This window comes from Staurois parvus, unplaced genomic scaffold (assembly GCF_062004578.1).
Source record: "Staurois parvus isolate SC_StPar_1 unplaced genomic scaffold, SC_StPar_1.0 ptg003018l, whole genome shotgun sequence".
Classification (NCBI taxonomy): domain Eukaryota; kingdom Metazoa; phylum Chordata; class Amphibia; order Anura; family Ranidae; genus Staurois; species Staurois parvus.
The window spans coordinates 16,725-26,975 of NW_028320814.1; the positions used below are offsets into that span (position 1 = coordinate 16,725).

At 53.6% G+C, this 10,251-nt stretch overlaps 1 protein-coding gene across 1 annotated transcript; it reads right to left on the reverse strand.

Annotated features, from left to right (window-relative positions):
- Window positions 1-525: 525 nt before the first annotated feature.
- On the reverse strand, window positions 526-1,512 carry LOC149428708 (olfactory receptor 51E1-like). The gene has a single exon (XM_089667093.1). The coding sequence runs from the start codon at window positions 1,495-1,497 to the stop codon at window positions 529-531; it is 969 nt and encodes a 322-aa protein (XP_089523219.1). The 5' UTR covers window positions 1,498-1,512; the 3' UTR covers window positions 526-528.
- Between the last annotated feature and the right edge of the window lie 8,739 nt (window positions 1,513-10,251).

Genomic DNA, 10,251 nt, shown 5'->3' on the forward strand with positions numbered 1-10,251 from the left:
CCCCCCTTTGAATTGATGGGGCCCAGATGAAGGGGATCCTGGACAGAAGACGGGGTGATTGGAGCAGGGGAGGGGGGTAATCCCTGAAAACAATCCCCACGTGGCTTCCCTGCAGCAGCTGACAGTCATCAGGAAGGGGAGAAGGAGAAGCCGGCTGTGCTGCAGGGAAGGGGAACCGCCTGCAGCATAAAGTTGCTCAGGCCCCCCCGTTGAACTGTTGGGGCCCCATACGGGAGGTCTGGTGCTTCCCCCTTATTAGTGGCCCTGCCCATGAGGAGACCTATCCTGGGAATGCCATGCAGCCATCACTGGAGTACAGGAAGTGGTAGCAAATCTCCTGCAGCTGAGCAGCACTGGGATGTAATGAAGCATGAGATAAAGGGGAAGTCCACAGCAGAGACCACACGTCCTCCAGGTAGGGTTCATATCTACGTGAAGCACCTGAGTTCCTGATCTCATCTTACTCCCCCGATGCTTCTGTAGAATGTTCTTGGCGTTCCATGACTGGCGTTCCATGACCATGGATGGTCACAATCCCGGGGACGTTTTGTTCCAACGTTTCCCTTTACTGAACATCTTCACCAGCCTTCGGCGAATCTGCTTGGTTTTGATCCCGTAGATGATGGGGTTAATCACAGGAGGAAGGAGAAGGTAGACATTCCCAAACAGGATGTGAAGGTGCGGGAAAGCCTGGCTGGGAAGCCGGTGCACCACGGAAAGGCCAATGAGGGGAATGTAGTAGACGAGGACGACACATATGTGGGCGGCGCAGGTACTGACGGCCTTCAGGCTTGACTCCTTCACCAGGCAGACGGCCTCCTTTATAATCAGCAGGTAGGAGATGGAGATGAACAACGAGTCGATGCCCATGACGGAGGAGATCACGAACATTCCATAGACTATATTGACTCTGATGTCACCGCAGGCCAACTTCATGACCTCTTGGTGGAGACAATAGGAATGAGTCAAGACATTGTTCTTCCACCAAGGCAACCGCTTGATGATGAAGGGAATCGGGACCATCACAGCTGCCCCTCTGGCCAGGTTGACCAAGGAGATCTTTGTGATGTTCTGGTGGGTTAAAATGGCGGTGTATCGAAGAGGATGGCAGATGGCCACGTATCGGTCCACGGCCATGGCCACCAGCATCCCGGACTCCAGGGCGGACAAGAAATGGACGAAGAACATCTGGGCCAGACAGGAGTTGAAGGTGATCTTCTGGCCGGCAAACCAGAAGATGTTCAGCATTTGGGGCATGACTGTGGTGGACAGTAGGAGGTCTATGATGGAAAGCATGAAGAGGAAGATGTACATGGGTTCATGAAGGTCCTGCTCCACCTTGATGATATAAATGACGGTGGCATTCCCGAGGACCGACATGACATACATGGAGAGGAGGACCAATCCCAACCAGAAATCCAAGTCTTCCAGCTGCGGCAAGCCGCTGAGAGTGAAATGACTGATATTGCTGCACGTCGAGTTGTTGGATGACGTCATGACCACAAGAGGTGCATCTCCTCCTGGAAGAAGAATGACAAAATGTGGGTATAGTGTGTGCTGAGGGGTTCCCACCATCCCTGTGCTGAGTTCCCAGGTCTGTACACCCGCTGTGCCCATTATGAGGGGTTCCCACCATCCCTGTGCCCATTATGAGGGGTTCCCACCATCCCTGTGCCGAGTTCCCAGGTCTGTACACCCACTGTGCCCATTATGAGGGGTTCCCACCATCCCTGTGCCGATTATGAGGGGTTCCCCTCATCCCTGTGCCCATTATGAGGGGTTCCCACCATCCCTGTGCTGAGTTCCCGGGTCTGTACACCCGCTGTGCCCATTATGAGGGGTTCCCACCATCCCTGTGCCGAGTTCCCAGGTCTGTACACCCGCTGTGCCCATTATGAGGGGTTCCCACCATCCCTGTGCCGAGTTCCCAGGTCTGTACACCCACTGTGCCCATTATGAGGGGTTCCCACCATCCCTGTGCTGAGTTCCCGGGTCTGTACACCCACTGTGCCCATTATGAGGGGTTCCCACCATCCCTGTGCCGAGTTCCCAGGTCTGTACACCTGCTGTGCCCATTATGAGGGGTTCCCCCATCCCTGTACCCATTATGAGGGGTTCCTACCCCTCCAGTTCCATCTCCCCCCATCCACCCATCCCCACATCTCCTCCACCCATCCACTCACCCATCCATCCCATCCACTCCACCCATCCACTCACCCCTCCCCATCCACTCACCCATCCACTCCCACTCCATGCCATCCTGCCTCACCATCCATCCATCCTCCCACTCCATCCACTCACCCATCCTCCCATCCATCCACCCCCATCCATCCACCCACCCTCCCATCCATTCACTCACTCATCCATCCCATCCATCCACTCACCCATTCCACCACCATCCATCCCACCTCCACCACTCACCCATCCTTCCATCCATCTCCCATCCATCCCTCACTCATCCATCCCATCCACCCACTCACCCATCCTCCCACTCACCCATCCTCCCATCCATCCACTCACCCATCCTCCCATCCACTCACCCAACCTCCCATCCATCCATTCACCCATCCTTCCATCCACTCACCCATCCTCCCATCCATCCACTCACCCATCCTCCCATCCATCCACTCACCCATCCTCCCATCCATCCACTCACCCATCCTTCCATCCACTCACCCATCCTCCCATCCATTCACTCACCCATCCTCCCATCCATCCACTCACTCATCCATCCCATCCATCCACTCACCCATTCACCCATCCTTCCATCCACTCACCCATCCTCCCATCCATCCACTCACTCATCCATCCCATCCACCCACTCACCCATCCTCCCACTCACCCATCCTCCCATCCATCCACTCACCCATCCTCCCATCCACTCACCCATCCTCCCATCCATCCATTCACCCATCCTTCCATCCACTCACCCATCCTCCCATCCATCCACTCACCCATCCTCCCATCCATCCACTCACCCATCCTCCCATCCATCCACTCACCCATCCTCCCATCCACTCACCCATCCTCCCATCCATCCATTCACCCATCCTCCCGTCCATCCACTCACCCATTCTCCCATCCATCCACTCACCCATCCTCCCATCCACTCACCCATCCTCCCATCCATCCATTCACCCATCCTTCCATCCACTCACCCATCCTCCCATCCATCCACTCACCCATCCTCCCATCCATCCACTCACTCATCCATCCCATCCATCCACTCACTCATCCATCCCATCCATCCACTCACTCATCCATCCCATCCATCCACTCACCCATCCTCCCATCCATCCACTCACCCATCCTCCCATCCATCCACTCACCCATCCTCCCATCCATCCATTCACCCATCCTCCCATCCACTCACCCATCCATCCATCCACCCACTCACCCATCCCTCAGCCCGTCTAGTCATTTGTTTGTCCATCCGTCCATCCATCCATCCATGCAGTGTACATATGCAGGTGTCTACCTTGTACCCCAGCAGGATTCCCCTCCTACATCCAGTACAGAAGGGTTCCCATCCTCCAGAGTACAGCCAGGTCAGTGGTCTCCTAGAAGAAGGCCTGGCCAGGAATCTGATGCAGTGATGGTCATCCTATGGCCGGGTGTGGCCCCTGGGAGAAGATGTGGACCGTCTGATGAGGAGGAACATCTGGAGGTTCTGGAGGAAGTCCCTGTTGTGGCAGAGAAGAGGGACAATCAGGAAAAGAGGAAGTCCCAGCAGCTGAATGATACAAACATCACCAGGCAAACAATTCCATCAGAGGAGCGCGGCCAGAACGCATAATGGCGGCTATATGAGTGATGTGGGCTGTGCGTTCTCCTCCCACCATGCGGGTTGTGCATTCTCCTCCGCCATGCGGGCTGTGCGCTCTCCACCGCCATGCGGGCTGTGCGTTCTCCTCCCGCCATGCGGGCTGTGCGTTCTCCTCCCGCCATGCGGGCTGTGCGTTCTCCTCCCGCCATGCGGGCTGTGCGCTCTCCTCCCGCCATGCGGGCTGTGCGTTCTCCTCCCGCCATGCGGGCTGTGCGCTCTCCTCCGCCATGCGGGCTGTGCGTTCTCCTCCCGCCATGCGGGCTGTGCGTTCTCCTCCCGCCATGCGGGCTGTGCGTTCTCCTCCGCCATGCGGGCTGTGCGCTCTCCTCCGCCATGCGGGCTGTGCGCTCTCCTCCGCCATGCGGGCTGTGCGCTCTCCACCGCCATGCGGGCTGTGCGCTCTCCTCCCGCCATGCGGGCTGTGCGTTCTCCTCCCGCCATCTGGGAGAAGTCACAGAAACTGGGGAAAGCTATAAATGGAAAGTTTCATCTCCAGCGTGCTGTTCCCAGAGACTTGGAATTCTCCCCCCTCCAGTCACAGCTTACAGAAGGGGATGATGTAAGTTCTTGGCTATGATCTCCATGGAAGTGTCCTCACCAGAGGAGCAAACAGGATAACCCCCCCCCCATCAGAAGGGAGATAGAGAGATACAAAGTAACTTTGTTTATAAACATCGATCAGACGGGAGATGGAGAGATACAAAGTAACATTGTTTATAAACATCGATCAGAAGGGAGATAGAGAGATACAAAGTAACTTTGTTTATACACATCGATCAGACGGGAGATAGAGAGAAACAAAGTAACATTGTTTATAAACATCGATCAGACGGGAGATGGAGAGATACAAAGTAACATTGTTTATAAACATCGATCAGACGGGAGATGGAGAGATACAAAGTAACATTGTTTATAAACATCGATCAGACGGGGGATAGAGAGATACAAAGTAACATTGTTTATAAACATCGATCAGACGGGGGATAGAGAGATACAAAGTAACATTGTTTATAAACATCGATCAGACGGGAGATAGAGAGATACAAAGTAACATTGTTTATAAACATCGATCAGACGGGGGATGGAGAGATACAAAGTAACATTGTTTATAAACATCGATCAGACGGGAGATAGAGATACAAAGTAACATTGTTTATAAACATCGATCAGATGGGAGATGGAGAGATACAAAGTAACATTGTTTATAAACATCGATCAGACGGGGGATAGAGAGATACAAAGTAACATTGTTTATAAACATCGATCAGACGGGAGATGGAGATACAAAGTAACATTGTTTATAAACATCGATCAGACGGGAGATGGAGAGATACAAAGTAACATTGTTTATAAACATCGATCAGACGGGAGATAGAGAGATACAAAGTAACATTGTTTATAAACATCGATCAGACGGGAGATAGAGAGATACAAAGTAACATTGTTTATAAACATCGATCAGACGGGAGATAGAGAGATACAAAGTAACATTGTTTATAAACATCGATCAGACGGGAGACGGAGAGATACAAAGTAACATTGTTTATAAACATCGATCAGACGGGAGACGGAGAGATACAAAGTAACACTGTTTATAAACATCGATCAGAAATACAAACATTGCTCCCCCAGGTATGTGTTAGATTTGAGAGAAGTTCTGAAGTTCAGATCAGTTGAGGTTTTATTAACCTTCATTAAACTTTGGAAGGTCCAATAAATGCTGCAACATGAATCTACGTCAGGCCCAACCCATGTATCTATCCATGAGCAGGTGAGGACGAGGGATGGAACGGAACGGTTTGAAAAGATCCGTGCGGCACTGCCTGAGGAGAATAGGGTCAACACTCTGAGAAATCAGACCCCTGGAGCCCCACGTGTTCACCTTTCTGGAAAGAGATGATGGTGGTGGTGATGGTGGTGGTTGTGGTGGTGGTGGTGATGGTGATGGTGGTGGTTGTGGTGGCGGTGGTGGTGGTGATGGTGGTGGTGGTGGCGGTGGTGGCGGTGGTGATGGTGGTGGTGGTGGTGATGATAGTGGTGGTGATGGTGAGGGTGATGGTGGTTGTGGTGGTAGTGATGGTGGTGGTGATAGTGGTGGTGGTGGTTGTGATGGTGGTGATGGTGGTTGTGGTGGTGGCATTGATGGTGGTGGTTGTGGTTGTGGTGATTGTGGTGATGGTGGTGGTTGTGGTGATGGTGGTGGTGGTGGTGATGGTGCTTGTAGTGGTGGTGATGGTGGTGGTGATAGTGGTTGTGGTGGTGATGGTGGTGGTGATAGTGGTTGTGGTGGTGGTGATGGTGGTGGTGTTGATAGTGGTGGTGATGGTGGTTGTGGTGGTGGTGATGGTGGTGGTGATAGTGGTTGTGGTGGTGATGGTGGTGGTGGTGATGATGGTAGTGATGGTGGTGGATTTGATGATGGTGGTTGTGGTGGTGGTGTTTGTGGTGGTGATGATGGTGGTTGTGGTGCTAGTGATGGTGATGGTGGTGGTGGTGATGATGGTGGCGGTGGTGATGGTGGTAGTGGTGATGGTGGTAGTGGTGGTGATGGTGGTTGTGGTGATGGTGAGGGTGATGGTGGTTGTGGTGATGGTGGTTGTGGTGGTGGTGATGGTGATAGTCGTGGTGGTTGTGGTGATGGTGGTGGTGATGGTGGTGGTTTTGATGGTGGTGATGGTGGTTGTGGCATTGATGGTGGTGGTTGTGGTGGTGGTGGTGATGGTGGTTGTGGTGGTGGTGATTGTGGTGATGGTGGTGGTTGTGGTGATGGTGGTGGTGGTGATAGTGCTTGTGGTGGTGTTGACAGTGGTGGTGATGGTGGTGGTGATAGTGGTTGTGGTGGTGGTGGTGGTGGTGATGGTGGTGGTGATGGTGGTGGTGGTGATAGTGGTAGTGATGGTGGTGGTTGTGATGATGGTGGTTGTGGTGATGGTGGTGTTTGTGGTGGTGATGATGGTGGTTGTGGTGGTAGTGATGGTGATGTTGGTGGTTGTGGTGATGGTGGTGGTGATGGTGGTGGCTGTGATGGTGGTTGTGGTGGTGGCATTGATGGTGCTGGTTGTGGTGATGGTGGTGATGGTGGTTGTGGTGGTGGTGGTGATGGTGGTGGTTGTGGTGGTGGTGGTGATGGTGGTGGTTGTGGTGATGGTGGTGGTGATAGTGGTTGTGGTGGTGGTAGTGATGGTGATGGTGGTGGTGATGGTGGTTGTGATGGTTGAGGTGGTGGTGGTGATGGTGGTGGTGATGGTGGTGGTGATAATGGTGGTGATAGTGGTAGTGATGGTGGTGGTTGTGGTGGTGGTGATGGTCGTGGTGATAGTGGTTGTGGTGGTGGTGATAGTGGTTGTGGTGGTGGTGTTTGTGGTGGTGATGATGGTGGTTGTGGTGGTGATAGTTGTGGTGGTGGTAGTGATGGTGGTGGTGATGATGGTGGTGATAGTGGTAGTGATGGTGGTGGTGGTGGTGGTGATGGTGGTGATAGTGGTAGTGATGGTGGTAGTTGTGGTGATGGTGGTGTTTGTGGTGGTGGTGGTGATGGTGGTTGTGGTGGTAGTGATGGTGGTTGTGGTGATGGTGGTGGCTGTGGTGGTGGTGGTGGTGACGGTGGTGGCATTGATGGTGGTGGTTGTGGTGATGGTGGTGGTTGTGATGGTGCTGGCGATGGTGGTGGTTGTGATGGTGGTGGCGGTTGTGGTGATGCTGGTGGTGATGGTGGTGGTTGTGATGGTGGTGGTGATGGCAGTTGTGGTGGTGGTGACAGTGGTGGTGGTTGTGGTGGTGATGAGGGTGGTTGTGTTGGTGATGATGGTTGTGGTGGTGGTGATGGTGGTGGTGATAGCAGTTGTGGTGGTAATGGTGGTGGTGATTATGGTGGTGATAGTGGTAGTGATGGTGGTGGTTTTGGTGATGGTGGTTGTGGTGGTGGTGATAGTGGTTGTTGTGGTGGTGGTGTTTGTGGTGGTGATGGTGGTTGTGGTGGTGGTGGTAGTGATGGTGGTTGTCTTGATGGTGTTGGTGATGGTGGTGGTGATGGTGGTTGTGGTGGTGGCATTGATGGTGGTCTTTGTGGTGGTGGTCATGGTGGTGGTGATTGTGGTGGTGATGATGGTGGTGGTAGTGATGGTGGTGGTGGTTGTCTTGATGGTGGTGGTGATAGTGGTGGCTGTGGTGATGGTAGCGGTGATGGTGGTGGTAGTGATGGTGGTGGTGGTTGTCTTGATGGTGGTGGTGATGGTGGTGGCTGTGGTGGTGGTGATGGTGGTTGTGGTGGTGGCATTGATGGTGGTGGTTGTGGTGATGGTGGTGGTCATGGTGATTGTGGTGATGGTGGTGGTTGTGGTGATGGTGGTGGTGATGGTGGTGTTTGTGGTGATGGTGGTGGTGATGGTGGTGGCTGTGATGGTGGTTGTGGTGGTGGCATTGATGGTGCTGGTTGTGGTGATGGTGGTTGTGGTGGTGGTGGTGATGGTGGTGGTTGTGGTGATGGTGGTGGTGATAGTGGTTGTGGTGGTGGTGGTGGTGGTGGTGATGGTGGTTGTGATGGTTGAGGTGGTGGTGGTGATGGTGGTGGTGATGGTGGTGGTGATAATGGTGGTGATAGTGGTAGTGATGGTGGTGGTTGTGGTGGTGGTGATGGTGGTGGTGATAGTGGTTGTGGTGGTGGTGATAGTGGTTGTGGTGGTGGTGTTTGTGGTGGTGATGATGGTGGTTGTGGTGGTGATAGTTGTGGTGGTGGTGGTGATGGTGGTGGTGGTGTTGATGGTGGTGGTGGTGATGATGGTGGTGGTGGTGATGATGGTGGTGATAGTGGTAGTGATGGTGGTGGTGGTGATGGTGGTGATAGTGGTAGTGATGGTGGTAGTTGTGGTGATGGTGGATGTGGTGATGGTGGTGTTTGTGGTGGTGGTGATGGTGGTTGTGGTGGTAGTGATGGTGGTGGTGGTTGTGGTGATGGTGGTGGCTGTGGTGGTGGTGGTAACGGTGGTGGCATTGATGGTGGTGGTTGTGGTGATGGTGGTGGTTGTGATGGTGCTGGCGATGGTGGTGGTTGTGATGGTGGTGGCGGTTGTGGTGATGCTGGTGGTGATGGTGGTGGTTGTGATGGTGGTGGTGATGGCAGTTGTGGTGGTGGTGACAGTGGTGGTGGTTGTGGTGGTGATGAGGGTGGTTGTGTTGGTGATGATGGTTGTGGTGGTGGTGATGGTGGTGGTGATAGCGGTTGTGGTGGTGATGGTGGTGGTGATTATGGTGGTGATAGTGGTAGTGATGGTGGTGGTTGTGGTGATGGTGGTTGTGGTGGTGGTGATGGTGGTGGTGATAGTGGTTGTTGTGGTGGTGGTGTTTGTGGTGGTGATGATGGTGGTTGTGGTGGTGGTGGTAGTGATGGTGGTTGTCTTGATGGTGTTGGTGATGGTGGTGGCATTGATGGTGGTCTTTGTGGTGGTGGTCATGGTGGTGGTGATTGTGGTGATGATGGTGGTGGTAGTGATGGTGGTGGTGGTTGTCTTGATGGTGGTGGTGATAGTGGTGGCTGTGGTGATGGTAGCGGTGATGGTGGTGGTAGTGATGGTGGCGGTGGTTGTCTTGATGGTGGTGGTGATGGTGGTGGCTGTGGTGGTGGTGATGGTGGTTGTGGTGGTGGCATTGATGGTGGTGGTTGTGGTGATGGTGGTGGTCATGGTGGTTGTGGTGGTGGTGATTGTGGTGATGGTGGTGGTTGTGGTGATGGTGGTGGTGATGGTGGTGTTTGTGGTGATGGTGGTGGTGATGGTGGTGGTTGTGGTGATGGTAGTGGTGATGGTAGTGGTGGTGGTTGTGATGGTGGTGGTGATGGTGGTGGTGATTATGGTGGTGATAGTGGTAGTGATGGTGGTGGTTGTGGTGATGGTGGTTGTGGTGGTGGTGATGGTGGTTGTGGTGGTGGCATTGATGGTGGTAGTTGTGGTGGTGGTCATGGTGGTGGTGATTGTGGTGATGGTGGTGGTGATGGTGGTGGTAGTGATGGTGGTGGTGGTTGTCTTGATGGTGGTGGCTGTGGTGGTGGTTGTCTTGATGGTGGTGGTTGTGGTGATGGTGGTGGTGATGGTTGTGGTGATGGTGGTTGTGTTGGTGATGGTGGCGGTTGTGGTGATGGTGGTGGTGATGGTGGTGTTTATGGTGATGGTAGTGGTGATGGTAGTGGTGATGGTGGTGGTTGTGGTGATGGTGGTGGTGGTTGTGGTGGTGATGGTGGTGGTGGTTGTGGTGATGGTGGTGGTGGTTGTGGTGGTGGTTGTGGTGGTGGTGATGGTGGTGGTGGTGGTGGTTGTGGTGATGGTGGTGGTGATGGTGGTGGTGGTTGTGGTGATGGTGGTGATTATGGTGGTGGTGATGGTGGTTGTGGTGGTGGTGGTTGTGGTGATGGTGGTGGTTATGGTGGTGGTGGT

Bases quoted from the DNA above. Each gene is read 5' to 3' on its own strand.
- LOC149428708 (XM_089667093.1), bottom strand. From the start codon at position 1,497: ATGACGTCATCCAACAACTCGACGTGCAGCAATATCAGTCATTTCACT.